Below are 25,662 nucleotides of genomic sequence, written 5' to 3'. Positions count from 1 at the left end.
ACAATAGTACGCAAGTATAAACACCATGTGACCACATACAGCTCAAGAAGGAGATGCGTTCTGTCTCCTAGAGATGAACGTACCTTGGTGCGAAAAGTGCAAATCAATCCTAGAACAACGGCAAAGGACCTTGTGAAGATGCTGGAGGAAACGGGTACAAACGTATCTATATCCACAGTAAAAACGAATCCTATATTGACATAACCTGAAAGGCCTCTCAGCAAGGAAGAAGCCACTGCTCCAAAACCGCCATAAAAAAGCCAGACTACGGTTGGCAACTGCACATGGGGGCAAAGATCATACTTTTTGGAGAAATGTCCTCTGGTCTGATGAAATAAAAATACAACTGTTTGGTCATTACAACCGTAATGACCATCGTTATGTTTGGAGGAAAAAGGTGGAGGTTTGCAAGCCGAAGAACACCATCCCAACCGTGAAGCATGGGGGTGGCAGCATCATGTTGTGGGGGTGCTTTGCTGCAGGAGGGACTGGTGCACTTCACAAATTAGATGGCATCATGAGGAAGGTGGATGATGTGGATATATTGAAGCAACATCTCAAGACTTCAGTCAGGAAGTTAAAGCTTGGTCGCAAATGGTCTTCCAAATGGACAATGACCCCAAGCATACTTCCAAAGTTGTGGCAAAATGGCTTAAGGACAACCAAGTTGTATTGGAGTGGCCATCACAAAGCCCTGACCTCAATCGTATAGAAAATTTGTGGGCAGAACTGAAAAAGTGTGTGCGAGCAAGGAGGCCTACAAACCTGACTCAGTTACACCAGCTCTGTCAGGAGGGATGGGCCATAATTCACCCAACTTATTGTGGGAAGCTTGTGGAAGGCTACCCGAAATGTTTGACCCTTGTTAAACAATTTAAAGGCAATGCTACCAAATATTATTTGAGTGTATGTAAACTTCTGACCCACTGGGAATGTGATGAAAGAATTAGAAGCTGAAATAAATCATTCTCTCTATTATTATTCTGACATTTCACATTCTTAAAATAAAGTGGTGATCCTAACTGACCTAAGACAGGGCATTTTTACTCGGATTAAATGTCAGGAATTGTGAAAAACTGACTTTAAATGTATTTGGCTAAGGTGTATTTAAATTTCCGACTTCAACTGTAAGTGCCTATGAATGGGGTATGGTAGTAGGTGCCAGGTGCACCGGTTTGTGTCAAGAACTGCAATGCTGTTGGGTTTTTCACGCTCAACAGTTTACCGTCTGTATCAAGAATAGTCCACCACCCAAAGGACATCCAGCCAACTTGAGACAACAATGGGAAGCATTGGAGTCAACGTGGGCCAGAATCCCTGCGGAACGCTTTCAACACCTTGTAGGTGGGGGTGCATCTCAATATTATGAAGGTGTCCTTAATGATTTGTACACGCAGTGTATATTAGACAATGTTTTACAAATACTTAATAGATTTAGGGGGGGTCCAGTAAAAAAAAAAATCTTTGGCTTTTACTAACTATTATATCCCACAAAAATACAAAATGCACTTCTGTGTGTAGAAATTTATCAAGAAGTATCTCATGAATGTTTTCTTTTGAAAAATATAAAATCATAATGTTGATCTCCGTATTTTTGATATATTTCCAGATGTAACTCCACAAGAGGGCCCAGGGTTTGGTGGGTTTTACGAGAAAAATAAGGTAACTACACTCTATGGCTAAAATGTAAAACATGTAATACCAGTTAACCAATGTTTCAACAGCAAGGTGCTTTCCTCAGGATTTCAGGTGCAGGGTTGAAGGCAGTCAAACAAGAAGCAAACGGAACTGAACAAAGGGCATGTATTTTCAGTGACTTCTCAATAGACTGAAAAGTAGAAGCTGTGTGTATGTGTATCAAAACTTTTTTAAAGTTTGTTTTATTATTATTTGAATTGACCCCAACCCTGTTCTGGTGGATTTAATGACCATTAGTTAGTCCAGCCTCTAAACCTCTCTAACCGTTTGGTTCCAGGAGCTTCAGACCAAGAGGAGAATCAATAGTCCTGAACAATGAATCAGTCAACCCACTGAAGTCTTACATCAGACAGGCAGGCAGCTCTCATTCTGGGGCTACGCACACACACACACACACACACACACACACACACACACACACACACACACACACACACAGTATGTGACCCCTCATTTCCGAATAACCATAATGCATAGAAAGAACACCCTCTTGTACTTGCTGTGCCCTATAGTAACTGCTGCCACTTAAAGGGGCAATCAGCAGTTTCAACTGCCGTACCTCGTCAGAACCCAAAATATAAGACTGTTTTACTCCAACGTTTGTAAACAAAGTCAATGTAAACAAACACTATATAGCCTCAAAACACAGTGAAAACTTGCATCCATAGCTCTGTCTATGAACTTGAGAGTGGTTACATTACTCCAGCCCCATTCCTCTGAAACAGGGGCGGGGAAAACGCTTAGTTATTGTACTGCTGACTGCTTTAAGCCATGTAAAAACAGAACAGCACTAAGATGAAGAGACTGCCTGCCTCCCCTGTTGTCAACAATACATCAAGAAGCAGCACTAACTAATAGGATGTGTTAGAAGGATTTATGACAGACTATCACATGTGTGGTAGTGCACAGGGTTGGGTTGCATTTTGAGAATTTAGGAAGTAAACTCAAATTTCAATTCAAATTTTCCTCAATGCTTTGGAATTTCGGGAAATTAGGATTTGACTGAATTGAAATGGAATTAACTTCTTTGGGACTGGGGGACAGTATTGAGTAGCTTGGATAAAAAGGTGCCCAGAGTAAAATGCCTGCTACTCAGCTATATAAGCTAGAATATGCATATAATTAGTAGATTTGGATAGAAACCACTCGGAAGTTTCTAAAACTGTTTGAATGATGTCTGTGAGTTTAACAGAACTCATATGGCAGGCAAAAACCTGAGAAAAAATTCGACCAGGAAGTGGAAAATCTGAGGTTTGTAGTTTTTCAACTCATTGCCTATCGAATATACAGTGTCTATGGGGTCATATTGCACTTTATAAGGCTTCCACTAGATGTCAACAGTCTTTAGAACCTTGTTTGATGCTCCTACTGTGAAGGAGGGGGAATGAGAGCTAATTGAGTCAGGGGTCTGCCAGAGTGGCATGAGCTGATCACGCGAGCACACGTGAGAGCGACCTGCGTTCCATTGCATTTGTGAAGACAAAGGAATTCTCCGGTTGGAACATTATTGAAGATTTATGTTAAAAACATCCTAAATATTGATTCTATACATCGTTTGACATGTTTCTATGGACTGTAACATAACTTTTTGACTTTGCCTGGACCTAGTGATCGTGCCTCATGAATTTGGATTACTGGGCTAAATGCGCGAACAAAAAGGAGGTTTTTGGACATAAATGATGGACTTTATCGAACAAAACAAACATTTATTGTGGAACTGGAATTCCTGGGAGTGCATTCTGATGAAGATCATCAAAGGTAAGTGAATATTTATAATGCTATTTCTGACTTCTGTTGACTCCACAACATGGCGGATATCTGTATGGCTTGTTTTTGTGTCTGAGCGCTGTACTCAGATTATTGCATGGTGTGCTTTTTCCATAAAGTTTCTTTTAAATCTGACACAGCGGTTGCATTAAGTAGAAGTGGATCTAAAATTCCATGCTTAACACTTGTATCTTTTAGCAATGTTTATTATGAGTATTTCTGTAAATTGATGTGGCTCTCTGCAAAATCACCAGATGTTTTGGAACTACTGAACATAATGCGCCAATGTAAACTGAGATGTTTGGATATAAATATGAACTTTATCGAATAAAACATACATGTAACATGAAGTCCTATGAGTGTCATCTGATGAAGATCATCAAAGGTTAGTGATTAATTATTTCTGCTTTTTGTGACTCCTCTTGGCTGGAAAAATGGCTGTGTTTTTCTGTGACTATGTGCTGACCTAACATAATCGTTTGGTGTGTTTTCGTCGTAAAGCCTTTTTGAAATCGGACACTGTGGTTGGATTTACAACAAGTTCATCTTTAAAATGGTATAAAATACTTGTATGTCTGAGGAATTTTGGGATTTCTGTTGTTTTGAATTTGGCGCCCTGTAATTTCACTGGCTGTTGTCGAGGTGGGACGCTACCGTCCCACTGGTGCCAGAGAGGTTAACCCCAACGCTGTACACCAGCACACATGTAGTAGTCTGTCAGGCACTCTAATGTATAAATCCTAGTGTGGTGTGTGTATGAACAGAAACTAACAAACTAGCAGCATTTCTGTAAAACAGTGGGAGAGGAATAGAAAAGGAGGAAAGGTGAGGAAAGGAAATTAGGAAAGGAAAGGAGGAAAGGATGTGACTGACTAGCAGGCCTTGAATAGGATCTAAGGGGTTTCAGGGAGACTCTGAGAGCAGCTGTCCATCAATTGTTAACCCGAGGTTAATCGCTTTAAAAACTGTTTATTAGGTGTTAAGTGGTACGGTTGTCCGACCAAATTAGCAGGCGTGACAGATTACCCAAGATAGAGCATTTTCTCAACTCAACCTCGATCTGCCAGGACTGAGTCTTCTGAGAACATTTTAGGAGTCACTGCCTCAGCTCATACTACCTCATCTAGGCCAGGAGTTTTACCTGGTCAGGTCATAATATTGCCTCATCTAGGCCAGGATAATTTCTTATTGTAGTCAGCTCACATGGTCAGGAAAACTCCTGGCCCTAATATGGAATTCCGCAGTATTAGATGTCTTTCCTGTCCCTTTCCACTGATAGGGGGACATATTGGTCAACAATCCAGCCCGCCATCGCAAGACCACTACAGTGCGAGTTCAATTGAATCCGGAGTATAAATCGATCATCAAAGCTTGATGATAAATTGATCATCAGTTCTGTTTTCACAAGTCACTCAACAAGTTGACAAGGTGCCACATATCCTCTCCATCAGGATGTGTGCCCCCCCTATTCAATTGATATCCAGGAAAATAGAGACCATCTTTATACAGAACGTCTTTGTTTTTGTGATTACAATCACGTGTTGACAGCCTTCATACAGAACATCTCCTCTCCAATGGATCACATGTGCTGCCAGGTTTTATCCAAGGAATGAAGGTGCTCCTTAGCCTTCATCCTCAGCGCTGTGATGCTGGAGCTACGTTCCACTTCCTCATGCATAGGGTAGTTATCATTGAAGCTAGGGTGACACTGGTAGGGAGGCGGAGCCATTGACTGCATGCTTTGCCTCCCTTGCATTCCTTGCACCATCCCCTGGTGCACCACACCATGTACTGGGGGGCTGTTGAGGAAGCTGTGGGAGTGGCTGGGGTAGGCAGGCTGAAGGTGAGGGCCCTGCCCTGGGGCCCTGTAGCCAGGGATAGTATGCATGGGGGTGGCACTGGACATGGGCGAGGCCAGCCAGGGATCCAGGGGTAATGGGTTGGACATGGGCCCCATGTTGGAGGGCATGGGCGGCCGGTTGAAGGACAGCATGGGGGAGTCGTGGAGCTTCAAGGAGCTGGAGTCCATCTTTTCCTGACGTCTCCACTTAGCCCGACGGTTCTGGAACCATACCTGGACACGGACAAGATATAGTAATATTAGTCTACGGTCTCCAAGGTAACATAATTACGCTTTAACTTGAAAAGGCATGCCAAACAACCTTTAACAAACTATACAACTATACAGGGCCTACAGAAAGTATTCATACATCTTAACTTATTCCACATTTTGTTGTGTGACAAGACTGTAACTACCAATTGGATACCACGAAATTAGGGAGAAAAAAAAATAAAAATAGATTTAAGTCAAAACTGTAACTCGGCCACTCAGAAACATTCATTGACTTTATGGTTAGCAACTCCAGTGTAGATTGTAGGTCATTGTCCTGCCGAAAGGTGAATTCATCTCCCAGTGTCTGGTGGAAAGCAGACTGAACCAGGTTTTTCTCTAGGATTTTGCCTGTGCTTAGCTCCATTTCAGTTATTTTTTTATCCTGAAAAAAACTCCATAGATCTTAACGATTACAAGTATACCCCAACTCTTTTCACCGTTGTTTAGGTTAGTATTGTGGAGTAACTACAATGTTGTTGATCCATCCTCAATTTTCTCCTATAACTGTCATTAAACTTTGTCACTGTTTTAAAGTCACTATTGGCCTCATGGTGAAATCCCGGAGAGGTTTCCTTCCTCTTCAGCAACTGAGTTAGAAAGTACGTATCTTTGTAGTGACTGGGTGTATAAATACATTTCAGCTTTTTATTTTTAAATGAATTTGTAAACATTTCTAAAAACATAATTCCACTTTGTAGTTAGAAAAACAGAAAAACAACTCAAATTGTAAACACAACAAAATGTGGAAAAGGTAAATGGGTGTGATACTTTTTGAAGTCACTGTACGCACAAGGACATCTTTTAACAATTCCAACAACAAAAAAAGGTACAAACACAAATTTAGTGTAATAACTGTGCAGATGGAAACTTTGGTAAGGGAATTATGGTGAAATATCCATCAGGTTTTTATTGTTACGGTTTTCTTCTTGGGAAGGAGAGAAGGTCCAAAATGCAGCGTGGTTATGGTTGAACATATTTAATAAGAACGTGAACAATATACATATACAAAACGTGGAAAAACCGAAACAGTCCTAACTGGTGTAAAACACAGAGACAGGAACAATCACCCACCAGATACCTAAAGAACATGGCTGCCTAAATATGGTTCCCAATCAGAGACAACGATAAACACCTGCCTCTGATTGAGAACCACTCTAGGCAACCATAGACTTACCTAGAATACTACACTGAACACAACCCCATCAATCTACAAAACCCCTAGACAAGACAAACACATAATCACCCATGTCACACCTTGGCCTAACCACAATAATAAAGAAACACAAAATACAAAACCCTCAATATCAGCATCTGCAATTTGGCAGTATGCCCAGACCCTTGTTTTGAGAACGAACGATATCTCAGTTTCAAGGTCTCAGCTTAGAAAGAAGAAGCCTGGTGAGATATTGGTTTGTCACATGCATGACCCAGTATTGGTCGGTCAAATGAATGAAGCAGATGTTAATGATGAATAAGCTAAAATCATACAAATATGACTTGTCTGCAGTATACAAGATAACTAACGGGACGGCCCCATTAGAGCTCATTTCAGACTGGTACTTTATGTATCTAAGTTTGACTGCGACCTATCCAACTTGCTGACAATAAACAATTATTCATTTAAGATTGACTTCCAGTGTCCCTGTGTAAAATATCTGCTCCAAATTAAGATTAACAAATGTCTGCAGAAATAATGGCGTGTCAGCCATGACATGACAACTTGAGTTTAAAAAATATACATTTTGGTTATTGAACTACTGTAAGTGAAGAGGATTTACACCCGGAAACGGAATGGCATCATAGGCCCATGATCCGTATTACACAGAAATCCATAATCATGCATTTGAATGTCATTCTCCTCATGTTTCAGCAGTTAGTACGTCACAATACAGCACAGTAGAGTTCAGTAGAGTACAGTACAGTAGAGTTCAGTAGAGTTCAGTGCAGTAGAGTTCAGTAGAGTTCAGTACAGTAGAGTTCAGTAGAGTAAAGTAGATATCAGTATAGTACAGTACAGTTCAGTACAATAGAGTTCAGTAGAATGGAGTACAGTAAAGTAGAATGCAGTAGAGTTCAGTAGAGTTCAGTACAGTAGAGTTCAGTACAGTTCAGTAGAGTTCAGTACAGTAAAGTAGAGATCGGTATAGTACAGTACAGTTCAGTACAATATAATTCAGTAGAGTGGAGTTCAGTAGAGTTCAGCACAGTAGAATTCAGTATAGTAAAGTAGAGATCAGTACAGTACAGTAGAGATCAGTACAATAGAGTTTAGTACAATGGAGTGCAGTACAGTAGAGTTCAGTACAGTAGAGTTCAGTATAGTACAGTTCAGTACAGTAGAGTTCATTAGAGTTCAGTACAGTAGAGTTCAGTACAGTAGAGTTCAGTAGAGTTCAGTACAGTAGAATTCAGTTCAATACAGTAGAGTTCAGTATAGTACAGTAGAGTTCAGTACAGTAGAGTTTAGTTCAGTACAGTACAGTAGAGTTCAGTACAGTAGAGTTCAGTTCAGTTCAGTACATTAGAGTTCAGTACAGTAGAGTTCAGTAGAGTTCAATACAGTAGAGTTCAGTACAGTAGAGTTTAGTTCAGTACAGTACAGTAGAGTTCAGTACAGTAGAGTTCAGTTCAGTAGAGTTCAGTACATTAGAGTTCAGTACAGTAGTGTTCAGTATAGTACAGTAGAGTTCAATACAGTAGAGTTCAGTAGAGTTCAGTACAGTAGAGTTCAGTTCAGTAGAGTTCAGTTCAGTAGAGTTCAGTACATTAGAGTTCAGTACAGTAGAGTTCAGTATAGTACAGTAGAGTTCAATACAGTAGAGTTCAGTATAGTACAGTAGAGTTCAATACAGTAGAGTTCAGTAGAGTTCAGTACAGTGCATTATACGCTTTCCATCAACATCACGGAGTAATAGCCTGAAACCATGAGGTTCGTCTAACCTGGTTTCGAATGATAGGGTTTTTATGTATGAAGTAGTTTGTTGATTAAGACGACACAGTATGTTAAAAAATGACCAACCATTCATATCCATATTATTTAAAGAACGATAAAAACAAGCATACAGCCGTTGTTGGGTAATGCAGACAATTTAACATTGGAGTACCCTTCGGCTACACCAAAGATGATTTATTACTAAACCAAGATAGACCACAGCCTGTCGTTTCCAATGGGAACAAGTGGGTCATAGTGGGCAGAATAGGCAAAGAGGGGGCAGAGCCAAGCATGAGCTAGTGAAATGCTATTGGGGCGTTCTAGCATGTATTTGTATATTTATGTCAGGGAACGCGTACTCTGTGAAGTGCGAGTGTGCAATAACTCAATTCGCCCTTGAACTGCTTCTAAACAACGCCATTTTTAAAAACTTTGGCAACGGGTAAAATTGACAAAACGTAGTCCACTCTGTTCGCAACAGATTCGAGTTTTGGGAACAGAAAACTGTATTGAGAACAAATGTTTCAACGATGAGAAATGCCAACAAGATGCTTCACATTTATACATCCGGTAAAATATCTGGCACATTGTTCTACCTGTGGCTGTACCTACTTGGGGGCGTGATCATGTTAAGCCATGCTACACCGTGTGTATCGATACAAATGGCTACAATTTTGTTAGTTAGTCAGCTAGTCAACTGACAAGAAAAATGTGGCTAACAGTAAATTAGTTTTTTAGCTAGCATAAAACGAGTGCATAAAATTGTGTAATTTATAACAAACAATATACGATTAAAACGTTGACAAATTTGTCAGGAAACAAATAATGTACTCACAGTGAATGATAAAACAGTTAGAAAACCGGCGATTCTTTGCACAGCCATAGGTGGTGAGCTGAACTTTGGAGTTATGCTAATTAATACTGCGAGCTCACGCTTGCTGTGACATCGTTAGTAAGGGACAGGATTTCTTACAGGTGAATATAACATCAATTAATATAGTTAAATGTAAACTGTTGTTTCCAATCAACAAACATGTTGTAATTAATGTTGTTGTATTGTACTGTAACTAATGACAGCAATCTCTAATTGAATGGTGTTCAATAGAGAAAAAAAAGTAGATTTTTTTCAGATTCTGATTGGGGTGAAAAAATGCTTACAAGATTGATTAAAAATCTATAGGATTCATTCGGATTCATTTTGATTTCCAATGGGTAAAAAAGTAGTCCAATATGATTCTGATAGAGGTGATGCAAAATCCTATGGAATTGCAAGAATCATTTAGGGTTCATTAGGATTAATTTTGATTCCCCATAGGAAAAAAGTAGTCCAATAGAATTCAAATAGGATTCTGATACAGGTGACACAAAATCCCATAGGACTGCAAAAATCCTGAAGGATCCACTGTGATTACTTTAGATTTACAATAGATAGATTTACAAAAGTAGTTCAATGGGATTCCAATAGAGGTGACACAAAATCCTATTGGAAATCGCTCATTTTATAGGATAAGCTATTTTTTTAGGAGAGAGAGAGAGAGAGAGAGAGAGAGAGAGAGAGAGAAAGAGGGAGTGGTCATCCAGACACTATGAGCTGACCATAACAGTATGCCAGTGGAACGGAGGACAGTAGCAGGAGACACTATGAGCTGACCATAACAGTATGTCAGTGGAAGGGAGGACAGTAGCAGGTGACCCTAAATGCGATTGAGCCAATCAGTTGTGTTGTGACTAGGTAGGGGTGGTATACAGAAGATGGCCCTATTTGGTAAAAGACCAAGTCCAGATTATATCAAGAACAGCTCAAATAAGTAAAGAGAAACTACAGTCCATCATTACTTTAAGACATGAAGGTCAGTAAATCCGGAAAATGTCAAGAACTTTGAAAGTTTCTTCAAGTGCAGTCGCAAAAACCATCAAGCGCTATGATGAAACTGGCTCTCATGAGGACCGTCACAGGAATGGAAGACCCAGAGTTACCTCTGCTGCAGAGGATAAGTTCATGAGAGTTAACTGCACTTCAGGTTGCAGCCAAAATAAATGCTTCAGTTCAAGTAACAGACACATCTCAACATCAACTGTTCAGAGGAAACTGTGTGAATCAGGCCTTCATGGTCGAATTGCTGCCAAGGAACCACTACTAAAGGAAACCAATAAAAAGAAGACAGTTGACTGGGCCAAGAAACACGAGCAATGGACATTGGACTGGTGGAAATCTGTCCTTTGAGCTTTTTGGTAGAGAGACGTAGAGTAGGTGAACAGATGATCTCTGCATGTGTGGTTCCCACCGTGAAGCATGGAGGAGGAGGTGTGATGGTGTGGGGGGTGCTTTGCTGGTGACACTGTCTGTGATTTATTTAGAATTCAAGGCACACTTAACCAGCATGGCCACCGCAGCAGATGTAACTCTGGGTCTTCCTTTCCTGTGGTGGTCCTCATGAGAGCCAGTTTCATCATTGCGCTTGATGGCAGCAGTAGTAGTAGTAGTAGTAGTAGTAGTAGTAGTAGTAGTAGTAGTAGTAGTATTAGTAGTAGTAATAATAATAGTATTAATAGTAGTAACTTTAGTAGTGGTAGTAGTAATAACTTTAGCAGTAGTAGTAGTAGTTTTAGTAGTAGTCATACCTTTAGTAGTAGTAATAGTAACTTTAGTAGTAGTAGTAGTAACTTTAGTAGTGGTAGCAGTAGTAGTAGTAACTTTAGTAGTAGTGTCGTAGTAGTTGTAACTTTAGTAGTAGTAGTTGTGGTAGCAGTATCTTTAGTAGTAGTAGTAGTAGTAGTAGTACCTTTAGTAGTAGTAGTAGTAGTAGAAGTAGTAGTAACTTTAGTAGTAGTGCCAGTGCTAATGCTAGTGCTTGCTGTTTGGGTTTCTGTACAGCACTTTGTGACATCGGCTGATGTAAAAAGGGCTTTGTTAATACATTTGATTGATTGATTAATAGTATAGTGATAGTAGACAGCAGGAGGCTCCATACCTGGACAGTATTATTAGTGTATTGTACTAGATAGGCAAAGGCAACAGTACATGCAATATAATTAGTACTCATTAATTGGTACTGGTAGTAGTCGTTAATTGGTACTGGTAGTAGTCGTTAATTGGTACTGGTAGTATTCGTTAATTGGTACTGGTAGTAGTCGTTAATTGGTACTGGTAGTAGTCGTTAATTGGTACTGGTAGTAGTCGTTAATTGGTACTGGTAGTAGTCGTTAATTGGTACTGGTAGTCGTCGTTAATTGGTACTGGTAGTAGTCGTTAATTGGTACTGGTAGTAGTAGTTAATTGGTACTGGTAGTAGTCGTTAATTGGTACTGTTAGTAGTAGTTAATTGGTACTGTTAGTAGTAGTTAATTGGTACTGGTAGTAGTAGTTAATTGGTACTGGTAGTAGTAGTTAATTGGTACTGGTAGTAGTAGTTAATTGGTACTGTTAGTAGTAGTTAATTGGTACTGGTAGTAGTAGTTAATTCGTCAAGGACCATATCATCTCCACCCTACTTGACACCCTAGACCCACTCCAATTTGCTTACCGCCCAAATAGGTCCACAGACGATGCAATCTCAACCACACTGCACACTGCCCTAACCTATCTGGACAAGAGGAATACCTATGTGAGAATGCTGTTCATCGACTACAGCTCGGCATTTAACACCATAGTGCCCTCCAAGCTCGTCATCAAGCTCGAGACCCTGGGTCTCGACCCCGCCCTGTGCAACTGGGTACTGGACTTCCTGACGGGCCGCCCCCAGGTGGTGAGGGTAGGCAACAACATCTCCACCCCGCTGATCCTCAACACTGGGGCCCCACAAGGGTGCGTTCTGAGCCCTCTCCTGTACTCCCTGTTCACCCACGACTGCGTGGCCACGCACGCCTCCAACTCAATCATCAAGTTTGCGGACGACACAACAGTGGTAGGCTTGATTACCAACAACGACGAGACGGCCTACATGGAGGAGGTGGGGGCCCTCGGAGTGTGGTGTCAGGAAAATAACCTCACACTCAACGTCAACAAAACTAAGGAGATGATTGTGGACTTCAGGAAACAGCAGAGGGAACACCCCCCTATCCACATCAATGGAACAGTAGTGGAGAGGGTAGTAAGTTTTAAGTTCCTCGGCGTACACATCACAGACAAACTGAATTGGTCCACCCACACAGACAGCATCGTGAAGAAGGCACAGCAGCGCCTCTTCAACCTCAGGAGGCTGAAGAAATTTGGCTTGTCACCAAAAGCACTCACAAACTTCTACAGATGCACAATCGAGAGCATCCTGTCAGGCTGTATCACCGCCTGGTACGGCAACTGCTCCGCCCACAACCGTAAGGCTCTCCAGAGGGTAGTGAGGACTGCACAACGCATCACCGGGGGCAAACTACCTGCCCTCCAGGACACCTACACCACCCGATGTCACAGGAAGGCCATAAAGATCATCAAGGACAACAACCACCCGAGCCACTGCCTGTTCACCCCGCTATCATCCAGAAGGCGAGGTCAGTACAGGTGCATCAAAGCTGGGACCGAGAGACTGAAAAACAGCTTCTATCTCAAGGCCATCAGACTGTTAAACAGCCACCACTAACATTGAGTGGCTGCTGCCAACACACTGACTCAACTCCAGCCACTTTGATAATGGGAATTGATGGGAAATGTAAAATATATCACTAGCCACTTTAAACAATGCTACCTAATATAATGTTTACATACCCTACATTATTCATCTCATATGTATACGTATATACTGTACTCTATATCATCTACTGCATCCTTATGTAATACATGTATCACTAGCCACTTTAACTATGCCACTTTGTTTACATACTCATCTCATATGTATATACTGCACTCAATACCATCTACTGTATCTTGCCTATGCCGCTCTGTACCATCACTCATTCATATATCTTTATGTACATATTCTTTATCCCCTTACACTTGTGTCTATAAGGTAGTAGTTTTGGAATGGTTAGCTAGATTACTTGTTGGTTATTACTGCATTGTCGGAACTAGAAGCACAAGCATTTCGCTACCCTCGCACTAACATCTGCTAACCATGTGCATGTGACAAATAAAATTTGATTTGATTTGATTTAGTAGTAGTTAATTGGTACTGGTAGTAGTAGTTAATTGGTACTGTTAATAGTAGTTAATTGGTACTGGTAGTAGTAGTTAATTGGTACTGTTAGTAGTAGTTAATTGGTACTGGTAGTAGTACTTAATTGGTACTGGTAGTAGTACTTAATTGGTACTGGTAGTAGTAGTTAATTGGTACTGGTAGTGGTGGTTAATTGGTACTGATAGTAGTAGTTAATTGGTACTGTTAATAGTAGTTAATTGGTACTGGTAGTAGTAGTTAATTGGTACTGGTAGTAGTAGTTAATTGGTACTGGTAGTAGTAGTTAATTGGTACTGGTAGTAGTAGTTAATTGGTACTGGTAGTAGTACTTAAGGATGTGCCATACCTGTACGCGAACCTCTGGGAGGTTAACCTTCATGGCCAGCTCTTCTCTGCTGTAGACGTCAGGGTAGTGGGACTTCTCAAAGGCCCGCTCCAGCTCATGGAGTTGGTAGGTGGTGAAGGTGGTGCGGTTACGCCGGTGCTTCTTCCTGGGGTGGTCTTCCTCTGGTGGCTCAGGTGACTTCCCCCTGTCGCTGTCCAACCCCTTCTGGAGGTCCCCCAGGTCCCCATCACACTTTTCACTGGAGAAAAGGCCTGACTCTGCAGGTAAACAGTAGAAGAGGATGTTTGTCATGAGCCTTTCTGTTAATTCGGCAGTGCCAGTTCTACTTACTGTACCAAACGTGGTCTTCCGTTGGCTAACATTCCATGTTTAAAGAAAGGCCTCTCTTTAACATGGTTAGAAAGGTGGACTATATGCTATTTTGTTTCCATTTAGTATAAATGGTGTAAGGTATTGAATATACTGTTTATTTCAGCACTAGCATGCTACTTAAGATATACAGTTGAAGTCAGACATTTACATACACCTTAGCCAAATACATTTTAACTCAGTTTTTCACAATTCCTGACATTTAATCCTAGTAAAAGTTAGGATCACCACTTTATTTTAAGAATATGAAATGTCAGAATAATAGTAGAGAGAATGATTTCATATTTCATTTCTTTCATCACATTCCCAGTGGGTCAGAAGTTTACATACACTCAAATAGTATTTGGTAGCGTTGCCTTTAAATTGTTTAACTTGGGTCAAACATTTCGTGTAGCCTTCCACAAGCTTCCCACAATAAGTTGGGTGAATTATGGCCCATCCCTCCTGACAGAGCTGGTGTAACTGAGTCAGGTTTGTAGGCCTCCTTGCTCACACACGCTTTTTCAGTTGTGCCCACAAATTTTCTATACGATTGAGGTCAGGGCTTTGTGATGGCCACTCCAATACCTTGACTTGGTTGTCCTTCAGCCATTTTGCCCCAACTTTGGAAGTATGCTTGGGGTCATTGTCCATTTGGAAGACCATTTGCGACCAAGCTTTAACTTCCTGACTGATGTCTTGAGATGTTGCCTCAATATATCATGATGCCATCTAATTTGTGAAGTGCACCAGTCCCTCCTGCAGCAAAGCACCCCCACAACATGATGCTGCGACCCCCATGCTTCACGGTTAGGATGGTGTTCTTCGGCTTACAAGCCTCCCCCTTTTTTCTCCAAACATAACGATGGTCATTATGGCCCAAAATTTCTATTTTTGTTTCATCAGACCAGAGGACATTTCTCCAAAATGTACGATCTTTGCCCCCATGTGCAGTTGAAAACCGTAGTCTGGCTTTTTTATGGTGGTTTTGGAGCAGTGGCTTCTTCCTTGCTGAGCGGCATTTTAGGTTATGTTGATTAAGGACTTGTTTTACTGTGGATATAGATCCAGCATCTTCATAAGGCCCTTCGCTGTTGTTCTGGGATTGATTTTCACTTTTCTCACCAAAGTACGTTCATCTTTAGGAGACAGAACGCGTCTCCTTCCTGAGCGGTACGACAGCTGCATGGTCCCATGGTGTTTATACTTGCGTACTATTGTTTGTACAAATGTGGTACCTTCAGGCTTTTGGAAATTGTTCCCAAGGATGAACCAGACTTGTGGTGGTCTACAATTTTTTTATGAGGTCTTGGCTGATTTCTTTAGATTTTCCCATGATGTGAAGCAAAGAGGCGCTGAGTTTGAAGGTAGGCCTTGAAATACATCCACAGGTACACCTCCAATTGACTCAAATGATGTCAAATAGCCTATCAGAAGCTTCTAAAGCCATGACATCATTTTCTGGAATTTTCCAAGCTGTTTTCCCAAACCCGCATGCGGGAGCGTAATCATCGCCTCAAACGAATTAGCATAACGCAGCGGACATAAATATCCCTAGAAAATATTCCTATTTATGAAAATCACAAATGAAATATATTGAGACACAGCTTAGCCTTTTGTTAATCACCCTGTCATCTCAGATTTTCAAAATATGCTTTACAGCCAACGCTAGACAAGCATTTGTGTAAGTTTATCATAGCCTAGCATAGCATTATGCCTTGCTAACAGCAGGCAACCTTGTCACGGAAATCAGAAAAGCAATCAAATTAAATCGTTTACCTTTGATGAACTTCGGATGTTTTCACTCACAAGACTCCCAGGTAGATAGCCAAAGTTCATTTTTTCCCAAAATATAATTTTTGTAGGCAAAATAGCTCCGTTTGTTCTTCACGTTTGGCTGAGAAATCGCCTGGCAAATGAGGTCAACACAACGCTGAAAAATATTCCAAATTAGCTCCATAATATCGACAGAAACATGGCAAACGTTGTTTAGAATCCATCCTCAAGGTGTTTTTCTAATATCTATTCGATAATATATCTGTCGGGACAATTCCTTTTTCTCTAGGACCGATTGGAGTAATGGCTACCTCTGTATTTTACGCGAGAATCTCTCTCGGAGCCACCATGTGACCACTTACGCAATGTGGCCGCATACGACTATTCTTCAACAGAAATGCGTAAAACTACGTCACATGCTGTAGACACCTTGGGGAATACGTAGAAAGTGTAAGCTCGTTGATGGTACATTCACAGCCAAATAGGGAGTCATTGGAACGCAGCGCTTTCAAAACCTGGGGCACTTCCGGATTGGATTTTTCTCAGGCTTTCGCTTGCAACATCAGTTCTGTTATACTCACAGACAATATCTTTACAGTTTTGGAAACGTTAGAGTGTTTTCTATCGAAAGCTGTCAATTACATGCATATTCTAGCATCTTTTCCTGACAAAATATCCCGTTTAAAACGGGAATGTTTTTTTTCCAAAAATGAAAATACTACCCCTAGAGTTCCAAGAGGTTAAAGGCACAGTCAACTTAAAGGCACAGACCCACTGGAATTGTGATACAGTGAATTGTAAGTGAAATCATTTGTCTGTAAACAATTGTTGGAAAAATACTTGTGTCATGCACAAAGTAGATGTCCTAACCGACTTGCCATAACTATAGTTTGTTTACAATAAATGTGTGGAGGGGTTGAAAAACAAGTTTTAATTACTCCAACCTAAGTGTATGTAAACTTTCGACTTCAACTGTATATTGCAACAGAGCCTAAAGGCAATGCAAGCTGCAGGCCTCTTCTCTCTCGGCGGGTGATGTCATATTGTCTTCACTGCATTCCTCAGGCCCAGTAATCCCATGAGGACAGATGCCACCTGTTAAACCTGAGTGTCCACGTGTGCCCTAGGCTGGCCAGTTCTAATCTACACAGAGACTTTACTTGGCTTCTCCACTCACCCAAGTACCAGATCTAATTTTGTCAGGAAACAGGGTGAGATTGAAACCCCACTTCACGTGGTTGACGGATGGTAGATCCCATCAGAGTTTGTTAATTCATTAATCCAAATCAATTGAGGCTCAATTGAGATTATCATCAGATCATTGGCTTGGTAACAAGCATGCGAGGAAGGCAGCAAAAGTGGTCTCCTTTATTCACTATGCTGTAATGTAAAGGTGATAGATAATTGTTATGTCATGCCAGTATTGTTCTGGGAGAAATACTCAGTACAACAAGTATAAAAGTAGCTAGAAATGTAAAGTCCAGCATTGTATTTGTACTGTAGTGTTCTAGTCTCTGAATCTTTGCCAAAAATAAGAACCTGAGCAAAGTGTGCTTTCAACTATCCCTGCCTTTCCTCCTGGATGAGGTTACCACAGTGTGCTTTCAACTATCCCTGCCTTTCATCCTGGATGAGGTTACCACAGTGTGCTTTCAACTGTCCCTGCCTTTCATCCTGGATGAGGTTACCACAGTGTGCTTTCAACTATCCCTGCCTTTCCTCCTGGATGAGGTTACCACAGTGTGCTTTCAACTGTCCCTGCCTTTCCTCCTGGATGAGGTTACCACAGTGTGCTTTCAACTATCCCTGCCTTTCATCCTGGATGAGGTTACCACAGTGTGCTTTCAACTATCCCTGCCTTTCCTCCTGGATGAGGTTACCACAGTGTGCTTTCAACTGTCCCTGGACTTTGCCTTTCCTCCTGGATGAGGTTACCACAGTGTGCTTTCAACTATCCCTGCCTTTCATCCTGGATGAGGTTACCACAGTGTGCTTTCAACTGTCCCTGCCTTTCATCCTGGATTAGGTTACCACAGTGTGCTTTCAACTATCCCTGCCTTTCATCCTGGATGAGGTTACCACAGTGTGCTTTCAACTATCCCTGCCTTTCCTCCTGGATGAGGTTACCACAGTGTGCTTTCAACTGTCCCTGGACTTTGCCTTTCCTCCTGGATGAGGTTATCTAAGCAAACATTATGACTATTCCTTCAACTGGAGAAAAGGGAACGTCTTTACTGGTCCAACTATTGTTGTCCAATCTGTGACCAACATATATTCCCCATTAACCCCCCCATGTCATTGTCCTTGTGCTGTTATAGTTTGTCTCTCGTGACACGTCAGATGTCACATCAATATCACATCATTATCACATCAATATCATATCGATATCACATCATTATCACATCATTATCATATCGATATCACACCATTATCATATCGATATCGCATCGTTATCGTATCAATATCACACCATTATCATATCAATATCGTACCATTATCATACCAATATCGCATCATTATCATATCAATATCACACCATTATCATATCAATATCACATCATTATCATATTGATATCACATTACCACGTCCATATCACATAATTTTCACGCCAATATCGCATCATTATCGCATCGATATCACATCATTATCGTGTCATTATCGCACCGATGTCACATCAGTATCACGTCAATATCACACCATTATCACATCATTATCATTATCGTATCGATATCGCATCATTATCACATCATTATCATATATCACACCATTATCATATCGATATCACACAATTATCATGTCCGTATCATACCATTTGCATACCAATGCTGCATCATTATCATAGCATTATCACACCATTATCATATCATTATCGTATCGGTATCACATTATCACGTCGATATCGCATCATTTTCACATCAATATCACATCATTATCGGATCAATATCACATCATTATCATATCAATATCACTCCATTATCATATCAATATCACATCATTATCACGGCAATATCACATCATTATCACATCAATGTCACATCATTGTCATGTCAATATCACACCATTATCACATCATTATCACGTCAATATCACATCATTATCATATCAATATCACATGATTATCATATCAATATCACGTCAATATCACATCAATATCACATCATTATCACATCAACGAAAATTGACATAAGTCTCTGGATATGTGAATTCAATTATGTAATAAATGCAATCATTCAATTAAAACCAGTGTACTGACCGTGGAAGTCAGAGTGCTGTGTGCTGTCCCCCAAGCTGGCCAGCTGTCCGTAAGGGTCTGACTTGACCTGCTTCCCCTGGTGGTCCTCCAGGCCTTCAGTGGCCACATTATGGATCCCCACGTCCCCCACAGGGGTCAGCAGAGGGTCCTGGTCCTTACTGAAGCCCAAGATCACATCGATGCTGTGGACCCGGCCTCCTCCGCTAGACCCCCCTCCCTTCAGCATGTCATGGTAGTTGTCTGGTGACAGGCAGCCGTCGCCCACCATTCCCAAGGTATCCATCGACAAATGTATCCAGAGGACCTCTTCCTACTGCTGAGGGGCCACCCTCAGATATAGTTGGACACGTGACAGACAGCACTACAGGTTGTCATTTGTCACATAGGGATTATATCAAGAGAGAGAAAGCCAGAGCAGATCGTGTCCTTGTATTTCCTGTCAGTCTGCAAAACAGAGTTTGGAGAGTTAGACATGTTGGTATCATCAACACACTACTTGCTGAACTGACAAGTTTGGTTGTGAAGGTGCATATATGTCACTTGTTAGTATTGTGCAAATGCAATGATAGAATGGTTAAGAATGGCCAATTGTGCGCCGTCCTATGGGACTCCTGAATACAGTCGGTTGTGATATTGCCCAGAATTGAACCAGGGTCTGTGGCAATGCCTCTAGCACTGAGATGCAGTGCCTTAGACCTCTGTGCCACTCGGGCTAGCTACATTTATCAGCCAAACGGATATAAAATGACTAGATTATATAATACATTATGTTTGATATTTGGGTCTATGAATAAATATGATAATTCATTCCACCCCAAAAATGTATTTGATCGTTTTTAAAGATTGTAGGACAATTTTTTAAAATGTAACTAGGCAAGTCAGTTAAGAACAAATTCTTATTTACAATGATGGCCTAGGAACAGTGGGTTAACTGCCTTTGTTCAGGGGCAGAATAACATAATTTTACCTTGTCAGCTCGGGGATTCAATCTAGCGAACCTTTCAGTTACTGGCCCAACGCTCTAACCACTAGGCTACCTGCCGCTCCACAACATATGCATTCAGATAAAGTACGCCTTATGAAATTGGAAAAACATGAGGCAATGAAATAAAATTAAGAAATATCTTAACAATAATGGTATCTTTAACAACAAGTAGTTGTAACTAAGTAGTAATAGTACTATCAACTCAAAATAAACAGCTATAATCACTAGCGACATTTATAAATGTACTTACCTCTATACAGGTAGCTTAGTTATACTACACACATCCTCTTTCAATGCTGAGCCGTAGAGTTGTGGCTCCTCTGTCCGACAAGTTGCAAATGACAGCGGATGGGAGTTCCGTTAGCTGTGCACCTGCTCCTCCCAACCTCCCCGGATAAAGTCCTTCAAAGTCTTCAACGATAACTACTAAATAGTAACACTCAATGGAGTTCCTCCCCTCTGGCTATAGCCACTGTCTGTTTGACTGTTCACTAGATACGGAGGGAAACCAGAGTATTTAAGAGGTTTATTAATTGGAATCCTTCCCCTTTAAGAATGATTGGCAGTTGTTTTCTGGCCAAGTAATTGCTGTAAAATGTGGCCTGTATTCAGACCACAGAGGGAGGCCTCGGCTAATGAAGGCTTTGACAAAACTTTCTTTCAGAAAATCTATTGTTTAAAAGATAATGGTTCTTGTAATCCCTTCATTACACACAATATATGAGAGAATATACAGAGATATACAGCGATGTAGTATGCTTTGGCTGGACACAAACTGGCCTGTACAGGAAAGACATGAAGCAAATGTATTCTAATAAACCCTTGTTTTAGCGCTTGTGGATTATGAAAAGAAAGCTGTGTTATAAGAGATATGAACAATGACTATGTATACATGTGCATTTATAATTGTATATTTCCTTGAAAATTATTATACTCTTGAGTACGGCCCGTGTCACTGTATAAATATATAATTTTTAATGGAACCTGGAATAAATTAAGTCTAAGGTTAGCCGTTTCAACTTAAAAATAGATACCCCATTGATGTAAAATGTTAAGCTTTAAAAGCTTAAAACAATGTATGGAATATTGTGTTACCTAGAGTTAATAGCTCACTTACCACGACACAAGTCAGTGTTAAGTTAACATCAGTAATGAACTTAATTATCTTGGCACCAAAAGTGACATTATACATGTTTTAGAAACATGACACCTCTATCACTTCTCACACTCTAATCCAAGGGTAGGCTCTTCATTTTGGCACAGCTTTTCTGAACCCTGATATGGCTTGCTTCCATTATGGTTTGGCTTTGTTCTCCTCTAGCCAGGCTGGTTTGTTTGAACACAACCAGGATAGAGTTGCTCGGCCCTTGTTTGAGTACTTGTGCATTTTGAAAAGAATGTTAGGATATAAGAGAAATGAGCAATGCCTGCTTGCATTTACTGCCACACTAATAATGATATATTATATAGAATACGGCAATACTCTGACTAAGGCAAGAGTCATTTAAACATAAAATGAAATGTTTTTTATACAGTACCAGTCAAAAGTTTGAACACACCTACTCATTCAAGGGTGAGTCAAAACTATGAAAAACTAGGGTGAAGACATCAAAACTATGAAATAACACATATGGAATCATGTAGTAACCAAAAAAGTGTTAAACAAATCAAAATATATTTAACATTTTAGATTCTTCAAAGTAGCCACCCTTTGCCTTATTGTACGCGTATGTACATAGTTATGTTTTTAAATAACCAGTTACCTCGCTAATGTGACATGTGAAGTTGTATGAGCTTGTATTTTATTGTATGGAATATTATTACCTAGCTTTGTTAACTACATTTCCTGAGTTGAGATGAAATAAGTCCGTGTTAAATTAGCATAATTAGGTTCTATTTAGCATCAGTAACTTATATTTGGGATCATAACTATCTATGTAAGTAAGTAGCAATGTAAATACTAACTATGTATGTAAGCAAATAACAGTTCATATATTTTAATAACAATGCATATATTTTAATAACACTTTATATACTTATCTTGACCACCAATGCCGTCCCAACACAGTCAGGTGGCATGTAATAATGTAATTTCACCATAGTAACCCAGGTTTGGCCTCCCAGCCCTGGTACCTTGTCAAAGGTGGAATGGGCTGGTCCTATATTGCTCCTAAGGCCTATCTCTATCTGGCCCCTGCTATGGGTTTCCCTGCAGCCAGCTGGTTGGCCTAAAGCTGAGGAAGCTAAGTGTCACAAAGATCAACCCTCACCTTAATGAGCCTAAGGACTTCACCGGAGATGTTCTCTTATGTCAGAAGTTCAAAACAGAACATCCAGCATGGAGAAACACACAGGATCATGTGAAATGTGTATCCCTATGCCTGACCACTGCAATGTCATGTTTTGGTAAAGAAAGGTATATTTATGACAACTCTCCTGATGCTGTATGTTTACAGTTGATCTCAAACCCTAAACCTCAACTAAATCTTGTAATAAATCATGTGAAAATTGAACAAGTTGAGGTGTCTAAACTGCTTGGAGTAACCCTGGATTGTAAACTGTCATGGTCAAAACATATTGATACAACAGTAGCTAAGATGGGGAGAAGTCTGTCCATTATAAAGCACTGCTCTGCCTTCTTAACAGCACTATCATCAAGGCAGGTCCTACGGGCCCTAGTTTTGTCGCACTTGGACTAATGTTCAGTCAGTTGCCACAAAAAGGGATTTAGGAAAATTGCAATAGGCTCAGAACAGGGCAGCCTGACAGGTCCCTGGATGCACATAGAGAGCTAATATTAATGTCAATCTCTCCTGGCTGAAAGTGAAGGAGAGATTAACTTCATAACTACTTGTATTTATGAGAGGTACTGACATGTTGAATGCACCGAGCTGTCTGTTTGAACTACTGGCACACAGCTCAGACACCCATTCATACCCCACAAGACATGCCACCAGAGGTCTGTTTAAACAACTAGCACACAGCTCAGACACCCATTCATACCCCACAAGACATGTCACCAGAGGTCTGTTTAAACAACTAGCACACAGCTCAGACACCCATTCATACCCCACAAGACATGTCACCAGAGATCTGTTTGAACTACTGGCACACAGCTCAGACACCCATTCATACCCCACAAGACATGTCACCAGAGGTCTGTTTGAACTACTGGCACACAGCTCAGACACCCATTCATACCCCACAAGACATGTCACCAGAGGTCTGTTTGAACTACTGGCACACAGCTCAGACACCCATTCATACCCCACAAGACATGTCACCAGAGGTCTGTTTGAACTACTGGCACACAGCTCAGACACCCATTCATACCCCACAAGACATGTCACCAGAGGTCTGTTTGAACTACTGGCACACAGCTCAGACACCCATTCATACCCCACAAGACATGTCACCAGAGGTCTGTTTGAACTACTGGCACACAGCTCAGACACCCATTCATACCCCACAAGACATGTCACCAGAGGTCTGTTTGAACTACTGGCACACAGCTCAGACACCCATTCATACCCCACAAGACATGTCACCAGAGGTCTGTTTAAACAACTAGCACACAGCTCAGACACCCATTCATACCCCACAAGACATGTCACCAGAGGTCTGTTTGAACTACTGGCACACAGCTCAGACACCCATTCATACCCCACAAGACATGTCACCAGAGATCTGTTTAAACAACTAGCACACAGCTCAGACACCCATTCATACCCCACAAGACATGTCACCAGAGGTCTGTTTAAACAACTAGCACACAGCTCAGACACCCATTCATACCCCACAAGACATGTCACCAGAGGTCTGTTTAAACAACTAGCACACAGCTCAGACACCCATTCATACCCCACAAGACATGTCACCAGAGATCTGTTTAAACAACTAGCACACAGCTCAGACACCCATTCATACCCCACAAGACATGCCACCAGTGGTCTGTTTAAACGACTAGCACACAGCTCAGACACCCATTCATACCCCACAAGACATGTCACCAGAGGTCTGTTTAAACAACTAGCACACAGCTCAGACACCCATTCATACCCCACAAGACATGCCACCAGTGGTCTGTTTAAACGACTAGCACACAGCTCAGACACCCATTCATACCCCACAAGACATGCCACCAGTGGTCTGTTTAAACGACTAGCACACAGCTCAGACACCCATTCATACCCCACAAGACATGTCACCAGAGATCTGTTTAAACAACTAGCACACAGCTCAGACACCCATTCATACCCCACAAGACATGTCACCAGAGGTCTGTTTAAACAACTAGCACACAGCTCAGACACCCATTCATACCCCACAAGACATGTCACCAGAGGTCTGTTTAAACAACTAGCACACAGCTCAGACACCCATTCATACCCCACAAGACATGTCACCAGAGATCCAAAATAAATACAAACAGCTCTGCAATGCTATGACTTTAGTCGGGGTGTAATTCAATTAGTAGACAATTAAATCAAGATATTGTTAATGGTTCAGTGATATAGAAAGTATAAATATCTTACACGAGGAGGTGACTGAATGCAATGAAGTAAAATGTTTGATTGGACAAATAACGTTCATTACTAGTCCTGGATGAGAGTTCACGTTTGCCAGGGTCAGCCGGGGACAAGTCTCCTGGGTCTCCTAGATTCCTAGACTTAAATTATATTACTGTAAGGACATTCTATAACACTGAACAAAAATATAAATGCAACATGTAAAGTGTGGGTCCCATGTTTCATGAGCTGAAATAAAAGATACCAGAAATGTTTCATATGCACAACAACAACAAAAAATGCTTGTTTCTCTCAAATGTTATGCACAAATTTGTTTACATCCCTGTTAGTGAGCATTTCTCCTTTGCCAAGATACAGGTAATCCATCCACCTGACAGTTGTGGCATATCAAGAATCTGATTAAACAGCACGATCATTACACAGGTGCACCTTGTGCTGGGGACAATGGCCACTCTAAAATATGCAGTTTTGTTACACAACACAATGCCACAGATGTCTCAAGTTGAGGGAGAGTGCAATTGGCATACTGACTGCTGGAATGTCCACCAGAGCTGTTGCCAGAGAATTGAATGTTCATTTCTCTACCCTAAGCCACCTCCAACGTCCTTTTTGAGAATTTAGCAGTACGTCCATCCGGCCTCAAAACCGCAGACCACGTGTATGGCGTCGTGTGGGAGAGTCGTTTGCTGATGTCAACGTTGTGAACAGAGTGCCCCATGGTGATGGTGGGGTTATGGTACGGGCAGGCATAAGCTATGGACAACAAACACATTTTATTGATGGCTATTTGAATGCATAGAGATACC

At 41.0% G+C, this 25,662-nt stretch overlaps 1 protein-coding gene across 1 annotated transcript; it reads right to left on the bottom strand.

The window, feature by feature from the left end:
* Positions 1 to 4,052: 4,052 nt before the first annotated feature.
* Positions 4,053 to 19,782, bottom strand: LOC109874788 (retinal homeobox protein Rx1-like). Its single transcript, XM_031810308.1, has 3 exons — positions 19,343 to 19,782; positions 13,965 to 14,221; positions 4,053 to 5,539 (listed from the first exon to the last, which is right to left on the bottom strand). The coding sequence occupies exons 1-3, from the start codon at positions 19,623 to 19,625 to the stop codon at positions 5,045 to 5,047; spliced, it is 1,035 nt and encodes a 344-aa protein (XP_031666168.1). The 5' UTR covers positions 19,626 to 19,782; the 3' UTR covers positions 4,053 to 5,044.
* Between the last annotated feature and the right edge of the window lie 5,880 nt (positions 19,783 to 25,662).

This window comes from Oncorhynchus kisutch, linkage group LG30 (assembly GCF_002021735.2).
Source record: "Oncorhynchus kisutch isolate 150728-3 linkage group LG30, Okis_V2, whole genome shotgun sequence".
NCBI lineage: Eukaryota > Metazoa > Chordata > Actinopteri > Salmoniformes > Salmonidae > Oncorhynchus > Oncorhynchus kisutch.
This window is presented reverse-complemented; position numbering and strand designations above follow the sequence as displayed.